The sequence below is a fragment of the Pieris rapae genome, chromosome 5, assembly GCF_905147795.1.
Source record: "Pieris rapae chromosome 5, ilPieRapa1.1, whole genome shotgun sequence".
Lineage (NCBI taxonomy): Eukaryota > Metazoa > Arthropoda > Insecta > Lepidoptera > Pieridae > Pieris > Pieris rapae.
In genome coordinates, this window is record NC_059513.1 from 4522471 (window position 1) to 4545664 (window position 23194).

The 23194-nt window shown below is 30.2% G+C and overlaps 3 protein-coding genes across 4 annotated transcripts; 1 reads left to right on the forward strand and 2 right to left on the reverse strand.

Moving 5' to 3' along the window:
- Positions 1–246: 246 nt before the first annotated feature.
- LOC111000888 (60S ribosomal protein L36) lies at positions 247–1995 on the reverse strand. Its single transcript, XM_022270491.2, has 4 exons — positions 1870–1995; positions 1598–1721; positions 1181–1273; positions 247–399 (listed from the first exon to the last, which is right to left on the reverse strand). The coding sequence occupies exons 2-4, from the start codon at positions 1718–1720 to the stop codon at positions 268–270; spliced, it is 348 nt and encodes a 115-aa protein (XP_022126183.1). The 5' UTR covers position 1721; positions 1870–1995; the 3' UTR covers positions 247–267.
- A 276-nt stretch (positions 1996–2271) lies between these two features.
- Positions 2272–4439, forward strand: LOC111000904. The gene is made up of 3 exons (XM_022270508.2): positions 2272–2434; positions 2508–2669; positions 3103–4439. The coding sequence occupies exons 1-3, from the start codon at positions 2396–2398 to the stop codon at positions 4375–4377; spliced, it is 1476 nt and encodes a 491-aa protein (XP_022126200.2). The 5' UTR covers positions 2272–2395; the 3' UTR covers positions 4378–4439.
- A 1401-nt stretch (positions 4440–5840) lies between these two features.
- LOC111000906 (organic cation transporter protein) lies at positions 5841–23001 on the reverse strand. Of its 2 annotated transcripts, XM_022270511.2 has the most exons (6): positions 22656–23001; positions 20755–20959; positions 12323–12578; positions 7830–8462; positions 7289–7467; positions 5841–6987 (listed from the first exon to the last, which is right to left on the reverse strand). In XM_022270511.2, exons 1-6 carry the CDS (start codon positions 22820–22822, stop codon positions 6805–6807), a joined length of 1623 nt encoding a protein of 540 aa, XP_022126203.2. In that variant the 5' UTR covers positions 22823–23001; the 3' UTR covers positions 5841–6804. The 2 variants fall into 2 exon arrangements, with proteins under 2 accessions (XP_022126203.2, XP_045484154.1); XM_045628198.1 differs by lacking the exons at positions 20755–20959; positions 22656–23001 and adding an exon at positions 13800–13877.
- Positions 23002–23194: the final 193 nt, after the last annotated feature.

The window sequence follows — 23194 nt, forward strand, 5'->3', positions numbered from 1 at the left end:
AAGTTGATTTTAGAATTTATCGTGGTATATTTACTGTTAGTGTATATAGACTTGTTGAAGCTTGACAAAAATTGGCAGGCATAAATATGTAAATGTATAGTAAAATAAGAATCAATTATAATACTTTGGAAGGTTAGGCTAACCTTTTGTAGCTGTCCTACTTTGTTTTAGGATAATTCCTTAAGAATAAAAATAACCCTTATTATTTTAAGAGCAAGACCAACAATCAAACTATAAAAAAAAGCATTTAAAACATATTATTATTTATTAATGAGCATGATGGGCCGCCTTCCTCATTTGTACAAGAACGTTGCTCATCTCTTCACGCTTCCTCTTGGCGCGAATGTGCGTGCCTAGGCGTCTCTTTAAGAACTTAAGGGCGCGCTTATCTTTTGAAACCTAGAAAATACAATATATATTACATAATTGTAAATAAAAATTAAATAGCCTTTTCTAAAATGGAATTTTATTAGAAAAAACAGACTTTTTCTTAATAAAAGCTAATTCAATATACTTGACACATAATATTTTGGGAACACTCTTTTTTATTGTTTTAACAGGTGGATTATTTATTTTCTACTTATTGTTAGAAAATTATTTAACATGTTACAAACTAAGACAAAAGTTTAATGTTTATTATGTTGAATTAATCAAATGGGATTAGTTTAAAAGTTAAGTAAAATTGAATACTGTTTAGCTGTATTGAAAATCTTCTTAATATGTAATAATTATTTAATAAAATGATAAAGAGTATAATAGGTTGATTATACTAATATTCAATATATTTAAAACAAATTGAGAACATATTTACCTAAAATAATGTAAAGGTCAAGAAACCAAAATAATTCCCCCCTACTCCTAAATTACAACAGCTATCTGGTTAGTAAGTAGACAGTTTATCAAAAATAAACAGTTTGACTAGTCTTTCCATTACTTGATTAAAAAATAAATATGCAATATATTTTGAGGAATGGCGTCAATGTGAGTTTTGCTGTCAATATGTATTATTTAATTTTAATGGTGAAAATGCTGTTCAGCTACTTTATTTATAGGACTAATCAATAAATTATGATATATTGAGTTAGATATTTTTTATTGTAGGTATGTTCCAATGCTATATTAATTTTAGTACTGTAAGTGTATCACATTGATTGATTGTTTATTACTATTTTATATATACCTTAAGCAATTCCATTACTCTCTTTTCATAAGGAGCATGACCAACCACTTCACGTACCAAATCCCTTACAAATTTGGAGTGCTTTGTTTGAAGCTGAAAATTAAGACTTTTATTAAAAATATGAAGTTAATGTGTAATCATACATTTCTTCACCTATAAGAAAAAGATATTTAATTAGATGTAGAATAGTTAATATTGTAACTTAAAAAACTGCTGAAATTAAGAAAAAATTGATTTAAAGTCTACCTGTAACATGATAACAATTTCTACAGTATTTCGTAAATATGTAAAACCATAATATAAATTTTAACGGCACTAATGTGGAAATATATACATAAATACATGGAGTCGAACCCATATAAATAAGAATCTACAAACACTTTTAATTTATAATACAATAAAGCATTGAATACTTACACCCTTCAACCTAGCAGGTCTAATTCTAATTGCTTTATCTGTAATTCCTTTTTTTCCACCGGAAATCTTTGTTGTTTTGTGGCCTTTCTTAAGACCAACCGCGATTTCAAACCTCGGAGCCATGCTGAAATAATCGAATTTATTATGATATTATGCTACGATATAAATATTCACCACACATTTATATATTATAGTTATTAAATTCACTTCATTTCATACAAAGTATCAAACGATTTTAAAGATATTTAAGAATTTAAAACATCGAAACCTACATGATTCTTTGACAGAATAATCGAAAAAGGATATTTAATTTGACAAATACTTTGTTAATGTTTTCAATTTTGGCATCTATCTCTAACAGCTGTCGACTGTCAAAGTTGTAGTCTGTGGCTCTGTAGCAAATATATTATAGAATGTTATTTCCTTCTTTGATGCTTTGCTTATATCTGCTTTATAGGTTAGAAAATCAAATGTTAATAATCCTTAATGCTAGATCCAATTTTGATTATTCATATGTTGAATAAATTCATTTTCTAATGGTATATTTTAGAAAGAATAAAAATAAATTAATTGGAATAAATATAAAGTATGGTTTTAGTTCAGGCGTCGAATTCAAGAGGGCGTGTCAGCAAGCAATTTTATGTTACACATATTTACTATTTAGTATACTAAGTACTTGTAGATAGTAGATACTGGAAAACTCAAAATAATTATGATAACCTTAAACTTTTAAGGTACCTTTTTAAGATAACTTTTAAGTTTTATCATAAATGTTTAATTTAAATTAAAAGCGAAACAATGGAAGTTGGAGCAGTGAAACAGGCATTTAATAATGAGGTTTAATTAATTGTTTTTATTAATTTAATTCGTCTTCCTTCAGAGGTTATTGATGTTATTAATTAATTTACAGGTTATTAATTTAAAGAAGAATTTAAATCAAGCAAAAATTCAAACTATTCATAAGCTAACCAGAAAAGCGAAAACTTTTACTGAAAGAAAAACTCCAGAAGCTTTAAAACTGAAACTTGAAAGGAAAGCTAAATCAGCTGTTAATGAAGTCTTGATAATAAAGGTAGTATATGTTTACAATACATTATGTTTAGCACTGACATTACATTTATAAACTATTCATTTATTTGCTTGCTTCTATTGAGTCTTAAAGATTTGATTTTTATTTATTAATTTTTTATTTATTAACACTTTGGTGCATTACATAAAAGGAAAATATTAAACATAATTTAATGACAAGCAACTGGCGGCCTTATCGCTTTAGAGCGATTTCTTCCAGACAGATTTTTTTAGGATATTTCTTATTTACATTAAAAAGTTACTATTCTAAATTTATTTACTTAAAATTTTGCTGTTGTAATTTTTGAGATATAATTGAATCTATATGTATGGAATTAATATATAGTACATACCTATTGTACCTTCAACAACATTTTTTAAGTTTAATATTCATCTTTGGTTAAAGATTTTGAATTAACTTAAATATTACATTATAGAAACTTAAGCCTCGAGACATTGCAAGATTTACCTTAACACATTCAGGCAAACTTAGTGACTATCTTAACAAATCAGAAGTGGATCAAAACAAAGCATGTGCTAGGCTTCTATTACATAAAGCCTTACAAGAGAAGTATAAAATGATAAGAGAAAGATTTGGAAATCTTTCTATTGATGATTTGCTTATGTCAAGACAAGAACGTAAAAAGATTAAAAAAGATTTGAGAGATAAACAAAAAGAAAAAAGAAATGCTAAACTGAAGAAAGAAACCAAAGTGGAAAAAGAATCGGAGGACATAGATGGCCCTAACTATATTCAACAAAATTTGGAAGTAGAAAAAATTAATGTAGACAAAGCTTCAGAACATGACAGTAGTGATGATGCTGAGATAAGGGAAAATGAAAAAAATTCTAGTGAGCCTTATTTAATTGAAAAAGGTAATTGTAACACCCATAGCTCAAATGATAATGATAGTGATGATGGAAATATAAATGTAAATAATGATTTAGGGAAGTTTATCAGACCTCCACCTCATGATACTGATATGAGTGATAATGAAAATATTTCTAGTGAGCCTAATCTAATAATTGAAGAAGGTAATTCTCCAGCCCATAGCTCGAGCTATATTGATAGTGACAATGGCAAAATGGATGTAGGAAAGTTTATCAGACCTCCTCCTGATGAAGGCAGTATTCAAAGTGCCCAAAAAAATCATTCAATGATAGGAAACAAGGTAATCCAAGAAAAAAGTTACCCCAAAACTCAAGATAGAAAACTAAAATTAGATAAACGAAAGGAGAATAAAAACAAAAATATCAATGAGAAAATATTAAATAGGAACTTTAAGAAAAAAACAGAAGATATGCCACAAGTAGTTAAAGTCGTTGATCCCTTCTTTGTAACATCAACGGGAGATAACTATCTATCTCTTGCTGAGCCTAGAGCACCAGATGAAATTAAAGAAGTACATAAGCAAGGGAATAGACAATATAGAAGGGCAGTTATGTTTGGACATGTTCCTAAAATCAAACCGAAAAAGAATAATTATGAAAAGTTTAATCAAAACAATTCTAAATTTAAGCAAAATGGTTTTATTGACACAACAAGTGACAGTCAATTTAATAGAAAAGGTAAATCATTTAATAATATTGTTAATGAAAGTAATAAAATTGAAGAAAAACCAGAGAAATTACATCCATCATGGGAAGCAAAGAAAAAACATTCAACAATAGTACCTTTCCAAGGTAAGAAAATTGTTTTTAATGATAGTTAAAACAATGTAATAATGTATTTATTTTCTGATGAATCCTAAAAACACATGAAAAATATATCATAAACCATTATATTTGTTTCATTTATTATACATAAGTTTATAATGATGTGGTGGAAATATAAACAAGAAATTGTTTTTTGTCCTTCAGTATATGTAATAAAATGTATACTTAAATACAAAAAATATACTATAACATGACAAAATTAAATTATGCATACTAAGACTAATAATGCATTTATATCTATGCCCATCAAAATAATTAAAAATCTTATTTGGGTACAGAGTGTGTAGGTACTTTAATATCGATGTAGTAATGTTTATTTCCAACATAGGTTTTATTATTTATTTGACTTTTTATTAAAGTTTGTGTATATTCTGGGTTATATTATATTTATAAGCCACAACTTTGGGCTGTTTAGTGACAAAGACATTGCGTAAAACTATTGAAATATTTCACTTTATAGTATATCGAGTTTATTTATTGTGTGTAGAATACATGGTTTATTTTAATTAATTTAAATTTGACCAATTTCATTTAATTAAATAATACATTACATAAATCATCCCCATATTATCACTACGATATTAAAGTCGTTCGTCACTCAGCCTGTCAACACTCCAATATGGCGACCTAAATCGTTTGAAGACACCTAAAGCACCCAGAGTGCATTCTGCGTGGAATTATGCATTTTGGGGGTAAATCCACGTCCGAAATTAATAGCAGGTCGCCGAATTGTACTCGCATGCAAATACCACGTTTATGATTATTGCACTGCTGTTGTTTGATAAGGAATGTTATATTTAGTGGCGTTATTAAGGTGCATTTGCGACGTTGCAATTTCGACTATGGTAATGACAGTTAAATTTATAATCTAAGGTTACATTTAAGGATAAAATATTTTGAGGAACAAACATAGAACATATAACGTGTTAAAAAATGAAGCTTAAGGTTTGCCAAATATTAAAATATGCTAGCAAGAGGGATCAGGGTCACGACAAAAACTTGTAAATTGTTTTTGTCCGAAAAACGCTTGACCTTTATACCAAACCCTTTTTTCGTATAAATCTTTCGTGTTATGAAGGCAAAATATAAATCTCTAAAATCGAGCACTAAGTTTATGAAATCCAAGAGTGAAGTTTTTTATGAAGGGGTTATAGGCCATTGGCTTGATATTGCGTTACTGGGTGCATGATAATAAAAATTAAAACAATATTTGTTTATAGGTAAATAATAATTTTATATGGGTTTTTTCAACACTTACAAAAAAGGTACTTACAAAAAACACCTAAAAACAATGTATTTCACGTAGACATAGACGTACATTTAGTATGAAAAAGAAAACTTTCATGAATAAATTTAATTTTAAACATTTATCTTTTCATTGTAAAACAACTGGTACTGGTAAAAATATGTAATTCATATATGGAAATATACTGATATGAAAATTATAATTGTTGTAGTTGTGAACATGAAATATAACAAAATATAAAACTACATTAAAATATAAACCATCAAAAAGTAAATCATATAATTTTAATTTATTTTTAGGAATTTAAAAAACCAATCTCTATAAAAATAAGACAAGATAGCTCCACCATTAGTTTACATTCATAAATACTCTGCTTATAAAGTTTGTAAGTATTTAAAATCTAAAAAAATTAACGTAAATACCAAATCTGTTTCATGCAAATATTTGGGAAACAAGCGATTAATACTTTATTAAACTCGATAGAAGAAAAGGAATATTTTGTTTAAATGATCAAACCATTTAAAATCCAGATATTTAGAGGAATAAAATCTTCTAGTGATGGTCTGATAGTATCGATAAATAGATAAAGGTTCTTTCATTTCCAAGTTTGTCACGTGCCATAAAATGGAGTCACGTTTACACGAATAATTACGGCGATCTCGATTTCACACGAAACGAAAGATTTAATATCCTAAGTTGGTGTAAACCGTTTTAAATTAAAATTTTACGTGACTTGCATTTCACAAAATTCGTCCTGAATTAGGTACTTTGGTAGTTAAGAAGATTATAACGTAGTTAAAAATGCAATAATCGTTAATTCATCTTTTACACACACATAAGTATGAAATTATGGTACACGCTACATAAAGATTGTATAAACCTGCGTCTACCTATATCGTTTATGATACTGTAAAAAACTACTTAGAAGATTTTTGTGATATCTTAAATTCCAACTGAGATGCAATAATCTAAATAATCCAATTATTTTTAAAATTGTATACAAAATCATATTACGTAAAATTACACAATATATTACAACTTAAAACATATTATACACATTATAGAATACTTCAGCTACAAAATTATTATTTATTGTACCTCAACGTTTTCTCTAACAAATTATCGACAACTTATTCACAGCCCAGCACTAATTCCTTGATAATAGTTTAAAAAAATATCATAGCCTTGTTTTATTGTCTGTGGTCTTTTCATTTGTGTTTTTTCGGTCCTGCGCTCGAGCTTCTTTGAGAGAGTCGGGTAATTTCTGATTGTTTGTCTCTGGTAGAGTCATCACAATAAGGCCGGATAGGGCTGACATAACCCCGAATAGAATTGTTGGCAGGAACTCGTACAATTTTGACTGAAAAAGAAAAGTAAGTTTAGCTTTAACGTGAACTTAAATCGACACAATATAGTGAACTTAAATCGAGATAATTGAAAACGTTATACATCTCTTTCAAAAGTTTGATTTTATTTTTAGTACTTATAGGAGTTCTATGACATACAAATTGACAAGATAAAAAAAAATTAAGTATGCAACTTTTATATTTTACTTCGAGTTTAAACACAAGTGTCCGCATACATATTGCAGCAATATCTTACTTGTTATGCAAATGTACTTTGAATATGGAAATAATGAAAAAAAAAAACATTAAACTTACCAATAATGGAGTTTGGGGCGCAAGCGTAGAGCCAACTCTACCGAGAGTAGAACAAATAGCCAATAACGTCGTTCTATAGTTTGTGGGAAATACTTCCGCTGCGAATATGTAGAGTGAATTGTATGCGAGTGTGATAAAGAATTTTCCACCCAGATAGAAGGTAGTTGACCAATAACCACCTAGAAATTTTTTTTTATTAAAAATAATCAAATATTTCATTTGAGATTCAGGGACGAGGCTAAGCGTGAACTCTAACTCCCGTATGTCAAAATCCAATACATTTTTGACGCAGTCACACTTAGCGCGTAACTGGGCGCTAGTATCCTTAATATGTATATTTTATCTTGAAAAATATGAATAATTTGCACTAAATATTTTATTTAAGAGACACATTTACGTATATAATATATAAGTTGCACTTCATTGTACATGGGCGGCTTTATCTCTAAGACAGTATTGTGACAGAGCGAATATAATCTGTTAACTATGAAAATGCAAAAAGTGCATATGTTTCAGGTAATTTAATTAATACAAATAATACCTGGGATAAATCCATAAGCGATAAGAATAATTCCAGTCAATACGAATGCTGTTCCGATAACTTTCTTTCTTCCGAAGCGATCTAAACAAAATAGCTTGCATACATTGGCTGGGGCCTCAATTAATATCACGACGATATAATTCATATAAGCATTCCCTGACAATTCTATCGCATTGATCGATAGACCGTAGTAGACCAGCGTAGAAGCTGTCCATAGGAACGAGCAAATAAATAATCTCTTCCATATTAAAGCAGAGCAAAACGTTTGTTTGAAGGATGACGAGTTTGCTTCTAAGGATTCAAATTTCACAGCATCCCGTTGTTGCATGGCCTGCTTTTCAACTTGATCATAATGGTCCGTCGGAACAGACACTTTGTTGAACTTTTCACAGCTTTTCAGTACGTTGATGCCATCTTCGTATCGTCCTTTACTAAAGAACCAACGAAAACTTTCGGTAAGGGACCATATGTAGAAGAAGACTAAAATAGCTGGAGTGTAGATTATGAGAAGGAGATGTCTCCAACTTTGTAGCCACCAGGACAGTGTCGTCACAGATACTCCGCCAAGAATGAACATTGTATTGAATAGTAGGCTCACCAATACTCTTCCTTTTGGCCCAGCAAGTTCCATAGCTGAAAAGAAAAGACATAATAAGTAGTTTTTATACTTTTGGAAAAAATAAATTAGGGCTTAAAGCCTCAGATTTCTGTATCTGGTTCGAGATCATTTGTTTATAAGCAAGGACCTAGGGGACCAGCTATCTGTGTGCCAGTTGTGACAATACTAGTGAAAAAACTCTTTCAACAGCAGCTGAAGTGCTTGGAAAACATAAGGAAATTTCTATTAAAACTTTTAAATTTTCATATGGGATATGTTCTACTCTAAAATGCTGAAAGATCTACCCATCATTTGTCAAGTTCTTTTTTATCATCGTTACATTTCTTGATTTAAACATAAAATTATACAAATGAGTACTTTCAGGGTACAGGATTTGAAAAGAGTACGGTTTGCGAAAAAGAGTACAAAACTCAGTAATTGAGTATAGTTGGTCACCTTAAGTATAACGTTCTGGTAATAACTTTTGACAACGTTTTACATAAGTTTTTGAATACAAAAATAGATGTATTTCCTTCTAATACTTAAGAATTGTTTAGTGAGAGGCTTCTCTCGCCTCATTTCGCTCGTTTTATGCCCTTGATTTGAAAAGTGGTAATAAATGTAAATTAGACCTTCAGTTTTTTTTTCTTATACTGTACTCATTAATGTACACTTAGTTACCAATATTAAAGATTCATTTTTGGTATTGATTTTATATACTTTCTATATTAGAGAGAGTTTACCATGTTTGACTAGGTTTAAATTTGGCGACCATGTCGGATGCATTGTGTCTATTAAAGTGTGTTTATAAAACGTAGAAGTATTGATTATTACATTATTCAATATTTTGGCATACGAATAATACATTTTAAATCACACCTTACCAGGGACATAGACACGGAAAAGGAGATTCGCAAAAAGGGTAATTAGTTCGGCTGTTCATGCGTAAAGGTTAGTTATTGGCCGTGGATGACCACAGGGTGTCGTCGCAGATCGATTTATGTTTGTCAATCATAAATTACTATTTTTAGTAATAAATAAAATAAATAAGTCAGTGGCGCTACAACCTCTTTAGGTCTTGGCCTCAGATTTCTGAATCTGTTCCATGATCATTTTTAAATCTAATAGGCAAGTAGGTGATCAGCCTCCAGTGCCTGACACACGTCGTCGACTTTTTTGGTCTAAGACATGCCGGTTTCCTCACGATTTTTTCTTTCACCGTTCGAGCAAATGTTAAATGCGCATATAGAAAGAAAGTCCATTGGTGCACAGCCGGGGATCCAACCTACGACCTCAGGTATGAGAGTCGCACGCTGAAGCCACTAGGCCAAAACTGCTCTTTTAGTATTAAATAATGAGTATATTAATAGGCAGGGTTTTTTAACTAGTACATGTTTTGTCGATGTCACTAGTATTTTACTTAAACTGATGTAGAAGTATTTATTCGAAGGAAATAAACGTACTGTACTCATAGTAATTGTGAAAAATAGTAATTGTAAGCAATTAAAAATTTTCGAAACATTTCTAATTGCGAAATAACTGCACATGGAAATAATTTTACTATTGTTATTAAAATTTTGAAATATGATAAATCATGTATAATTTACGATGACGATTATTAAACCGAACTAAGAAATCGATTTCACAGTTATTATAATTCAATGTGACTCATTGTTAATACTACAATGTATTTAGATTGGTAAAAGTGATTGAAAATTGTGTTTTGAAAGAAACTGTTTTTCTAAAATATTAGACATTTCATTTCTAATTTATGTTTTACTTGAAGTGTTAACTGAAGCGTTATTGTGTTAAACTATCAATCATCTAAATTATCTAAGCTTGCTAATTATTTTTTTTGCTAATTATTGGCCCCTTCCAATCTTCATGGAACTAACAAGAGAGCTGGTGCGGCTTGTGATGCGGCTGAAAAAGCTAAAGTCTGCAAATACAGGGGTCTAGGCTCTGAATATGATTTTGTCCCATTCGGTGTCGAGACCCTTGGTCCGTGGGGTCCTAGTGCATTAAAGCTTTTTAGGGAATTATCAAAAAGGTTAGTCGACATCACAGGGGATCGAAGAGCTGGCAGCTACCTTGCACAAAGAATTAGTCTAGCTATTCAAAGGGGGAACGCTGCTAGTATCTTCGGAACCTTGCCTAAAGGGACTCCTTTTAATAATATTTTTTAATAATTAAATTTTAAGGTTAGTTATTAGATATATTTTTAGTTTTTAATTGTATATTAATATAATTAAATGTATTTTATATAGTAGATTATTTATCTCATTAATTAATGTCTTATTGTAGATTGTATTGTTTACTTTGTTGGTTTAAGATAAATTATTTTTACAAATTGCCTAATTTACTAAATATTAGAAAACACAACGAACAAACTCTGATTGAATACTTTCTGTCAAGTATACAAACATTAACATAATAATATGTAAGTTAAGTTATTAGTGAGTAGTTAAGGGTCTGTTTCACAATGTCCGGATAAGTTCCAAATAAGCTATTTATTAGTTATTGGTAGGATAATAGAAGTCATGGCTTCGCAGCGTTAAGGAGTGGACGGGTATTGCAAATGCGGAAGAGTTGCTACATCTGGCGCAGGACGAGACGCGTTTCAGGAAACTGACGGCCAACCTCCAGTAATGGAGAGGCACTTGAAGAAGAAGGTAGGATAAACACTATTGTTGCGTTTCACGACTGTCAGATAGCGCTATTCGTTATGAAACGCGAAGTTTCTTATTCGGAACCTTTATCTTTCGAATAATGTATGTGTTGCATAGCTATTTGGTACTTTATCCATACATTGTGAAACAGGCCCTTAGAATTATTGTCAAACTTTTAATCTAGATACTCGCCCACGCTATAAAAGATATATAATAATATAATTACATATAATTACAAGATGTTTTATATATAAATCTTGGTGACAACATACATCATAGCTTATTGGCACCATTTTTTCAGTAATCGTTAGAGTCAGTGTACATAAATAAACAAGAAGCAATTTGATAGTAACGCAAAAACTTGGCGACTAAGAAAAGTGGCGGAGACTTTCTAGTCAGTTGTCGCTAACTGTACGGCCTTGATTTGGGTACAAAGCGGATAATAAATAAGTGAAGTTTGTTTTGATTTTATAGCAATATAAAACATAGATCAAACATTTTACAGAGGGGTTGTTCAAAAATTGTATGAACGTAACGTAATTATATTGTATAAGGTTTGTTTAAAACTCGTTCATGCGCAAACAAATCAAATTATATTTCCTATGTCATATAGGAACTTAAGTGAACAAATAATAGGAAATGTTTCGAGGTCAGTAATTATTACAGTTCAGTTGAAAAGATCAAAACAGTATAATAGGAACACATACCATACATTGTTCATTTACAGCCTTGACTTTTTATTTGATTAAGCTGGTTCTTCATAGTTATAGAATTTTTTAATACTATAACGTACAAATTAATACCATTTCGATGTATTTATAATTTAACACACAATAACTTTGACAAAATGATCGTTTTATTAATATATTCGAGTTGGTAGCAATTCTTCCTGGTAAAATGTAGTCTCCGAACCAGACAGTGATATTGATACCGATCTGAGGTTCGTTCTATATTTTTTTACAAATAGACTGTTCACCTTAATATTTATTTATTTATTCACACTTCGTTGCTAGAAAGAAACACAATATATATAAATTACAAGGGATGCAACGGGCGGCCTTATCGCTAACAAGCGATCTTCCAGGCAACCCTAGTAAGAAAAGAAAACAATAAATAAATAAAAAAATGATCAGTGCAAGAAGTGCATAACCAGAAGTTATATAAAAAACAAAATTATTAAATTATATATTTAGTAATACTAATAATACGTTTCGTGTATCACTCACCTAAAACAAAACACGCAGTATAAACACCCCCACCAAGCGCTGGTTCCAAAAATTCCAGGACAATAAACATTTCATAATTCAGAGAGAATGCTCGTATGACGCCGAAGACACCGTTTGCAACGCTCGCGAACACGACTGCGATACGTCTTCCGTATTTGTCGGAGAGGAGACCGGTGAGAGGTATGGATATGAAGAAGCCAGCATTGTGGACCGTTCCTACTAGAGATCGCTTCCAGTCCTGACAGCCGAGGTTGAACTGAAATATATTAAAACAGTGTTAGGGCAATGGTACATACAATTTTGTTTGCAGGAAAGATACTAAAATTGCACCAGCGAAAGATAGGCTCTAAGAGACTGTTTGCGTATGCATATTAAACTTAAGTTCTCATAAATACAATCTTTTTCATATCTAGTTAGCTTAAACCGAAAGTTTTTTGCTTAATTCAAATGTGTTAAGATATAAATAGTAATTCATTTTGTTTATATAAATTTCTGCTATAAAATCTTAATAAAAAATTTAGTTTTAATTTTCCTTTTTTCAGTTTCTAACTTTTAATATTACTATGTACCTTTTTCACCTTATAGAATAGGTGGCAAACGGGCTCACCTGATGTTAAGTGATACAGCCGCCCATGGACACTCTCAATGCAAGAGGGATCGCGAGTGCGTTGTCGGCCTTTTAAACATTCGTACGCTCTTTAAGTATAAACAATTTTCTTGTACCTAGGTTAAGAAAATTGTAAATACTGTATATTTGATTGTTATGTTTAGTTACACGAAAAAGTTTATTCTGTAATTAGATTTTTAATTTACCTACATACATTTTATATAAAAGAAACAGTTTATCGGTTGTACCCACAAAATAAAAATTACATTTTAGTATATAAAACCTGAAACTCTTATATACGGCTTATGCATTGTGATATAAACATAAAGTACGTTTATAAAAACTAATAATGCATTAATATGGATAGTTTCTATTTATGAGCAGTATTTATTGAAGAATCTCTAGAATGTCCTAGGTATCTATGATGTTTGTTGGGCTAGATCTAGAACCTACTCCATTAATTATACCTATACCTAACAACGTAACTATGTTTACCGTTACTACTTATAAAAACTTATAAAAAAATAACATTGGTGATTTAAAATAGAGACATTTTCCTGTTCTTTACGTTCTTTACGTTCCTTCTACGCCCTTCATTATTTTTACTGAGGTTCATTGAGTTACCTAATGAAATTTATTTAGATTTTCTAACTGTACATTATTTTTGAAAGTATGGTGAAGACACATTAAAACATGAATTAAAAACACAAAGGGTCTGATTCATAATGTCCGGACAGGTTCCAAATAAGCCATTTATCACCAATTAAACTTTTGTCTTCCGAATAATTTGTGTTGCATAGCTATTTGGTACTTTAAGCATACATTGTGAAACAGACCCTTATAATAAAAATATAACGCTTTAAAAATTACCCAAATCATCACATAATTATCAATGTAAATGTCATAGATTTGCTCACGAAAAGGCATGTTCTAAATTCAAATAAAATATTTTTTAAAAATTTATTTCCTAAATGCATTATTGTTGCTTAATAAATTAACTAATAGATAGTAAGTAGAATAGAAAGTCCCACACATAACACTCCTACTTATCTTTTATAATTGATAAAAATATTTCTCAATACATCTGTAATGTTTCATATCACAAATGCATATAACTGTTACAAATGTCAAGTTCAGGTACATAATAACTCTTGTATGGGCTAATCAGTTCCGCAATGTAAAACCTAGTTCGATTTATCGTATAACAGATTAGTAGTAGATTTAGTAGTTCCACAATATCTTATTAATTTTTGTTGATACATTTTGGACTGAGGAGTTTTACCAAACAATTAACATTAGACATTTATGTTTGAATGATATGTATAACTTACGGATACGTACATTACACAATTATGCGTGAAAATTAACGCAGTAATTTCTGTATATAACTGAAAAATAAACAATATTACGTATTCACCCTGTCCCCGCATAGATAAGGCTGTTTCTATTGTATTTTGAAATGTCCACGACCTTCTAGTAAGCATGATGGTAAAAGTAAATATTAGCAGATGTTATGCTAGTTAAAAACGTGTCATACTTGTGAAAAATATTACGAAGTAACTTTATATTCAGACGTCGCTGTAGCAAAAGCATATTATTGATAATCATGCTGTCATATAAAAATATAAATAAATCAAAATTATTCACACACAACAATAGAAAATTGCAATAAGTAATCGCACACTGCCCAAAGATAAGGTATCCGTCTATTAGTTAGTACATACCAGAGGACCTTGTGCCGCAGAAGAGTTAATGTATTTTTATTTTAAAATTCAAAATGTTTAAGATAGTTTATTGCTATAATAGATATAGTTTAAAATAAGCAATCGCTTTATGAGCGATGTATTTTGGTGCATGGCTTTCATAAAAGCACTTTGTGATATATATTTTTCGTTTTAGCTTTCTCGTGTACATGCAATGTTACAAATAAATGTATAATCTGCTTTTCTTATATTAAATTTTCTTATTGACGAATACCATGTTAATACTTATTATCTGATAACGGATAAAGACTATTCTAAAAATACAAATCATGAAAATTGCTTCAACAAATATATTTTTTCAGAGTCACATTTAAATGCATATAAGGTATTTAATTTCGAGACTGACAACTTACTTTACAAACAATAATTATTATTTATACTTTTTAGCCTTAGATAGACACAAAGAGTCATAACTTATGTCTAATTTGTTCCTAAACTATATTAAATATTGACAATTAATATATTTTTTTATAACGTTCATCAACGTTTACCTATATGAATAAAGATATTTTGAGTTTGAGTTTAAGCGTTACAATTTCGTGAAAAACTTGATACGACGTTACAAATTATTTTATAGAACGGACGAGCAAAGCTCGCTTAATGGAAACACTTCCGCTTCATGACATCAATCACTTATGCGTCGTTGAACCTTATTTCTTAAGCTATTTTTATTCAAGGTAAACAACATAAATAAACATATTGTTGCGACTACAGTATACATAACTATACCGTATACATATTTTTATTATTTAATTTGTTGTCATATTTAAACTTCAAAGACAACAGATAAAAAGTCTATGTGCAGGCAACATTATTATCAGTTATTTAATGTATAGAAGAAAGGGCTAAATGGCTATTGACATTGCTATAACGTTTATAGCTGTAATTTTCTAAAAAATAGGTATAAAGACAGACAAATCTATGCCGTGTTAGCGATTATCATGCAATAACCCCTAGCGATTATAATACAATTTACTTTATAAATATAGTAATTTGTCAAACATTTATGACACTTTAGTAATAACATGTAATTGCGATAATGCACAATAGGATGAAGCTCAAATAATAGTTGACTACATGTTAAAACCCACATACAATTTGACCAAAACTATTAAATGTAATAATAACATTTAAAGCTATTTAATCAATTATGTCTAAGCGATTAAGTTATTGCTGGCATCCGTGTCTTTATTATTTATGGATATGTAGGTAGCGTAAGTAGGAGTAGAGACAAGTATATTTTGTTTAGGGCCAAATTTTTTATAGTTTTTTTAATGCTCAAAAATGAAATGTTTGTTGTTTAGTTTCGTGGCAAATCGATGGTTTTAACGAGCTTGTTTTATAAGCGACTGCAAATGTACTTAAAAAATAACTAGTAGTTTCTGGTAACAGTGTGACTTTCAATGTCTTTAGTGACGTTAGTAATAGATACTTAGAATAAATAACAGCTGGTTACGAATACTGTTAACGAGGAGCACATGATTCGATGTTTACGTTATTTGTTGAAATCACTAAATAGATTTTTTTAAAGATAGATTGACGGCGTTTGGTAAAATTTTGTACGTCGCCATTTTGTCTAATACCATTTTGTCTCGTTCATTCTGATATCTTTTTGTATAGTTGTAACATTATTTTAAAAATAACCCTACCGTGCGCCACCATACTATACCACGCGTTATTTACGTCTCAAATTATTATATATTGAAACAAGGTTTGAATGTTAGTAGTAATTTAGACAAAAAAATATACCTTTTAGATGCACGCATTGTCAAATTTATCTTTCTGTGTTGGGAATTAAAACTATTTTTATTGTTTTTAATTTTGAGGATTACCTAAATATTTATAGTATCTGAAGAGTGTAGATACAATCATACATTAATGCATGTTTTTTTAAATAAGTCGCTTATTTTTTAAGTGAAAAAGCAGTATATTAAAATTATTCGACTGAGAATTGAAAATAATTATTAAAAAAGCGATGCCGAACAATACAATGGTCACAGTTATGTCTCGGTTATCGGAAAAAAATAGATAGATACCAAAAGAAGATAGACTAAAGAAAAGTTTTTATCTGCTTATTGATAGAAATTGCATATTGAACAAGTTATTGAAATTTACTATTTAAATAAAATGCAAATGGAATTGATTACCTCTTCCTTCGAGATGTTTTCAAGTCTGTTAAAAATTAGAAAAAAATATATTAAAATTATTTGATTAGCTAATTAAGTTAAACTAAGTTGCCAAGGAACTCCGTCATAAACGTGAATAAATAAAATAAAATAATTAGTTTTTCATGTAGTGGAAAATTTACAAAAATAAAGCCAATACTAGTACATGGGTTTAGTAATTGACAAACATTTGATGTTCATCCCGTCCATACAGTGAACTCTCCTTTCAACTTGAAAAACATGTTGAAATAAAGGTTCCGAATCGACATGGATTATAAACATATTCTAGATTATAAACATGTACAATAATGTTAGTTATGAAAAGGGATCGATTTATTTTGTGTAAGCTATCGAGCTACTTAAATCAAGTTTCTTTTTGTGTTTTATGTTAATAAAGTTAATATTTATTCTGTATTTATAGTATTACTTTCTCAAAAATAAACAACGTTCAGCTAATCTGTAACACGACGTACATTGACTGTGAGGCGGTACGAAGTTCGCCGAGTCAGTTGTATAATATAAATAGGTAAATACAATACAGATTAACAAGATTTTTACATATACATTCCGAGATAAAATTTATCTCTCAAAGCATGTAAAGCAATTAATTACATATAAATGCATAATTAGGTAAAAGTGATGTCTGTTTATATAACAATGAAGCATTGTCTTGCCTTGACACCCGCACGAGAATTAATTATGAGAATTCAATAATACTATCTTTTGTTTCAGTAAATTAGGTTAAATTCTCCTTCGATTTTTTTGCAAATAATGACCGTTAAGTTCGTTGAATTAAGAACAATCTTAAAATTATTATCATTAACTATTTTCAAAAATAAAATAATATACTTTTAAACTGTTTTTTTTTGTTTTATGTTCTTTAAGAAAAAATAATTGATAAAATGATATGTATTCATATATGATATATATATATGAATTTTATTAATTGTACATGTATTGTTTAACAATTACTATGTAGATTTTACTCAATACGTACTTATGAAAATTGAAAATTAAAGATATTTTCAGTGCTACGAATTGTCTAACTAATTTTGATAAGCAGGTTTAGTTCAAGGTGTGATGATTGTTTGAAAATATTGTCTTAGAAATGCACGCGATCGCAAACCTTGACATAGGAAATGAGGGAATCAGGTCTTCTTTGAATCAATGATATATATTATTCCACAATGTCAACTGTCAGATTATTTAATAAACCATTGAGAAGGTTGGCATTTCTTTTTGAACGTTTGGCGTTTTAAGACCTCCAAATAAAATAATTCGTTCTTACTAGGCTCACAGTTTGCCTACTATGAACTCGTTTTTTTTTGTATCTAGGGGATATGTGCGACTGCTATGACAGTATGTGTTTGACATACCAAGGGCCAGAAACAGTCTGTTCTACAGATCCCCGTAAACAATGATGTTGTGCCTACTGAATGCTCCGACATTATCGACATCTTTATATGTTCGCTAAGCGAGTTCACAGTAGCTATTAGTAGTATATTGAGTATCTTATGTATTTAATATTATATATTTTATTTATAATTTCGTTGTTATTGTATATGTATCACAGTCTAAAATCATTTACTGATATAGGAACTCAATGTGCATAAATGTAACGTCAAAAAAAATACATTAAATGCTTCTAATGTTACATCAACTGCCAGTTCTCAAATCAAGGGCGTACATCGGAAGAGAAGAACTGACAATAAACTTTTTAATCGCCAAGTTTTTTTTATTTTACTCAACGTTTGTAAGGAGCTGCAACCGTTCCACATGACAGCTTAAGTAATAAATAATAATAAAATAAATTAAAAACAAAGGTTTGTCCTTTATCAGCAGGAGGCATAGTAAAGTAGGAGGACGCACTGACATTCTCGTGAGAACAACACGCAAATACATAGTCGAGTATATTGAGTAAATAAAATAATAAATAAATTTCTAGGCTTCACGACGTTTTACTACATTTACAGCAAGTGTTTCCGTACACAAATAGGAAAATTAATTCGTGATTCGTGGGATTCTCAGGGTAAAAATCGCTACCATACCATATACATATCCTGATATGTGGGTGGAAAGATAATTTTTAATTAGCGGCTTAAACTGATAAGAAACTAATCGATTGAAATTTATAATTAGCTCTGGAATGTGCTATGCTAGGCTATGCCTTTTATCGAGTCACGTGTGACAACTTCTATTGTGTTGTAATATCTTGTTATAAAGTTATGAAACTTTTATCATGACCCCAGTTTAAACAGCATTTTCTGCACATGAATAATTATATTAAATATGTAAATCTGTTTACTGCCGGTATAAGTTTACGCTTCGAAAGTAAGGTTTACGGTTTATGAAGTTTCGTTTGTATAAAACCATTGTTTCTATTTAGTACCGTAAAATATGTACCACAAAAAAGCATCTGTCACCCATAACATGTCCCTCGTAGTCCCTAGTGTGGAAACAGCAGCTGTACTAATAGCAACCATATACATTTTTAAATAAATATTATTACTATATGATAGCGAATTTTCATTATGATCTAAATAAACGCAACGCAATAAACTCAGGTTTAAGGTGTTAGCTATTATTCATTATGTGTTTAAGTAAATTTAGTACCTGGGTGGTTATAAATTGTGTCTTTTGGATATTTAAGTACGAATTACATACTAATAAAATGATGAAATATGATGTATGATATGAGTATAGATATATAATTGGAATCTCGGAATCGGCTCCAACGATTTTCATGGAATTTAGTATACGGGGGGTTTTGCGGGCGATAAATCGATCTAGCTAGGAATCATTTCTAGAAAATGTCATTTTTCGACCTTACCGACAGAATAATAAAAAAATAAAACACATTTAATAAAATGACATTTTCTAGAAATGATTCCTAGCTAGATCGATTTATCGCCCGCAAAACCCCCCGTATACTAAATTCCATGAAAATCGTTGGAGCCAATTCCGAGATTCCAATTATATATCTATACTAGCGGATCCGACAGACGTTGTCCTGTCTACACGTCTTTAATTTCAAAATTTCAATTTTTAATAAGCCATTTTGATGAAAATTATTATTCAAATGTTATGACAATATCTAACGATCCAGCACATGGTCACACACGATATAACACAATGATAACAAAACTTTTTTTAAATTTCGGGACAGACTAAAATTAAAATTCGAATATTATTTAAAATTTGACACTGCGATGATAGCGCCGTCTGTCGGATCCAATGTAAAACATTCCAAAATCAACAACAACTAATAAATTGAAAATTAATTAAAAAAACATTGTCCAGCGGACAAAATTGTGAATCTAAACCATTCCTAGATCCCCTTGAACACACACAAAAAATTTCGTCTAAATCGGTCCAGTCGTTTAGGAGTTCAGTCACATACACACGCACACAAGAAATATATATATATTAAGATACAAGAATTGCTCGTTTAAAGATATAAGATTATTAGAATGAAATATACCAATTATCGTTTAAGACATCGCAAAAATCTTGCAAAAACAAAAAAAAACGAGTCGAAACTGCAGCTAGTAAAATTGAAATCTCATTATCTCATTGAAAATTTTAGTTTTTAGAATTCTATAAGAACAGATTTGGCTGTGTTACCGCATCAATAGAAATCAAATGATTTAATCAACGCGCAGACGACAGTTTTCGAAAAAAAACATATTGGTACACTTCTGAATCCTTGGACCTAAAACAACGTGCTATTATTTCTTTAAACATTTTGATTGTAGCAAATTTTTCAGCTTACAAATTATAAAACGTCCTCCATCCCTCTTTAGGAAGAGCCTTAAAACTTTAAATTATGCAACCTTACAGAACCATTAATATTTATAAATCTGAAGTCAACTTCTATGTAAAACATTAAAAACTTACCTCTTTCACAATAGAATGCTCTTCAAAGTACACATAAGAATCGCACTTGATTTCAGTTGAGGTGTCATAAAAATGCTCTGAGCAGGTATCATTTAAACTGACGTTGGCGAAAGGTGCGTAGCGGCGGCATTTGGACGGCTCTCCATCGACATGTGGTATACTGAAGTTCACAACTGCTGGGTCTTCGCATTCTGGTACTGTGCATCTGAAAATTATGCCGAATTGATAAAGAAAAAGTTGGACATAATTGTGTACAAATATGGCGGGAAAATTCTTCAGTTACAACAGCTTCTGATCATAACTAGAGTTAAGTTAGTCAGATTCACCATTCGATGGATGGATATTGTAGTAACTTTTTCGATGAATTAACCAATGTTTATGATTTAAAGTAACGGGTAACATATTTCTAGATAGTAGTTTATCTAACAGTAAAATAATTTAACAATATTATACATTATTTTGGTAAGTTTTATACACTACTTTCGGTAATCTTAGATAATAGAATTTTCTGCTACTATAGTGTAATAAATATATCACATACATTTTCTGCTGTTTTTACAGAAATATACTTGGTTAAACCAACAAAATTGTAAGATAAATTCAGTACAACAAAACTAATGGCGCCAAATCCCAGCAGCCATCACATCACCTTGCATGCGGAAAAGCCACAGAAAAGTAAAATTAATATCTATAGACATGACACACTTCGTCTATGCATTTCAGTAACCAAAATATTGATAGTACTTGCGATACGAATACACATAAATCATATTAATTTGTTTTGAGTTTATCGTCGTATTTTACTATCTTTTTGAATGTAATCAATGTATATTGTAATCGCTGTATTTTTTTATTTCTTCACAGTAAAGTACAAATCACTATTACATAAAATGTGTATGCTGCTGTGCATTTATTATAAATAAAAAAATTGACAAATGTTTAATATGTATACAAATATTGTAATAAGCGTGCTTCGCTTGCCTAATCTTATTTAATATGAAATATCGAGTTAATTAAGCATAATAGAGTACAATTTTCTTTGGTATCTTTGGTTAAAATTTTAATCACGGCTCCAATTTAACTTTGAGCTAAAGACATTGATAGTTGCGACGCGAGCTGAGCATCGTAGATCCCGATGCTCAGCTTTCGTGGATTAAACAACGTTTATTTTTTTTTGGAATACGAACTCTTTTGTAATAAACACCGTTCAACAGTTGACTGGTTCTGTAGTTTTGTAGGGCATGTGAGTATGGAGGTATTAGATTTCAAATCCCTTAAGCAATGAAAAAATAAAGGGGTAGCCTTGGATTATTAAATGCATGTAATGTAACGTGGTCCTGACCAATGGGTTTTGTTTTTGATTTCAAAGCGAGGTTGGTATAACATGATTTAATGTTCTGCATTGAAAAAGCCTTAACAACATGAAATAAAAAAACCAGAATGACATAATGATGCTAATCGTCGTCAAAGAGATCCTATTCACAAATAAAAAATATTAAAAATAAATAAGTAGTTTCTAGGCTGTCGGACATTCACTTCCTTTTGCGTTGCTGACTGTACGATTATATTTACTATCAATAGTATCAGGTTTATTTTATATTAATAATGCATTTATCTCGTGTCTAACTAGTATGTATACCAAATATAGGCGCACCGGTTGAGCCTTCAGTTGGTTGCAAGTAAAAATAGAAGGAGTAAGAAAGAACAACAGTATTAAATCTGTGGATCATTTATTGTTCTCATTTGATAATTCATAGCAATAATATAAACATTATGTGATAATTATATTTGTTGTTACTCTTTACTTAATAAAGGAATCATTTCATCCGCCTTCAAATAAAAACAAAATGTTATTATTACAGAGTTTTAGGAGCTTAGCTAATAAATAATAAATGTTTTACCTATATTTAAGGTCCATTGCTTCAAAATTATAAACTGAAGAATACATTCCCGCCAATAAAACCGGAAACAGAATCAAAATATAATTTAATGAATGAAATTTTCCAAACGGTCCGAGATCTAACAATATATCGTCCACTGTAATTTCCTTTTTCTTTTCCACATCCATGATTGATTCACGCGCCAATTTTTTAATGTCAATAAAAAAGTAAACTGACTGGTTAAAAAAAAATAGTAGTTTGACACACACTTTTCAAATTCGGAATGTTTTTTTTTATCGGACGCACAGTCTGTCGGTGACGTTCCCGCGTCGCGTCCGCCTCGGTCACCAGGCTATAGTGCGCGCTAAACCGTTTGATACTTACTTTTTATTGTTAGTTTAAGAACAGCTTATCACCTTCAAGTAAATGTTAGTGTTATTCAATTATTCACGTTACGTCAGGAATTGAGTATTGCACCTATCGTCGATTGAACATGTAGCTTCTGATTTTACACTTGTACAAATATTTATTACGATGACAATATATTATCAGCATATGAT

Coding starts and splice junctions, on each gene's coding strand:
- LOC111000888 (XM_022270491.2), bottom strand. CDS start 1,720: ATGGCTCCGAGGTTTGAAATCGCGGTTGGTCTTAAGAAAGGCCACAAA. Junction 1,274..1,597: donor GACCTGCTAGGTTGAAGGGT/GTAAGTATTCAA, acceptor CTTAATTTTCAG/CTTCAAACAAAGCACTCCAA. Junction 400..1,180: donor GAGTAATGGAATTGCTTAAG/GTATATATAAAA, acceptor TGTATTTTCTAG/GTTTCAAAAGATAAGCGCGC.
- LOC111000906 (XM_022270511.2), bottom strand. CDS start 22,822: ATGGATGTGGAAAAGAAAAAGGAAATTACAGTGGACGATATATTGTTA. Junction 20,960..22,655: donor GCAATGGACCTTAAATATAG/GTAAAACATTTA, acceptor CATAATTTTCAG/ATGCACAGTACCAGAATGCG. Junction 12,579..20,754: donor AGCATTCTATTGTGAAAGAG/GTAAGTTTTTAA, acceptor AATATATTTCAG/TTCAACCTCGGCTGTCAGGA.
- LOC111000904 (XM_022270508.2), top strand. CDS start 2,396: ATGGAAGTTGGAGCAGTGAAACAGGCATTTAATAATGAG. Junction 2,435..2,507: donor AACAGGCATTTAATAATGAG/GTTTAATTAATT, acceptor ATTAATTTACAG/GTTATTAATTTAAAGAAGAA. Junction 2,670..3,102: donor ATGAAGTCTTGATAATAAAG/GTAGTATATGTT, acceptor ATTACATTATAG/AAACTTAAGCCTCGAGACAT.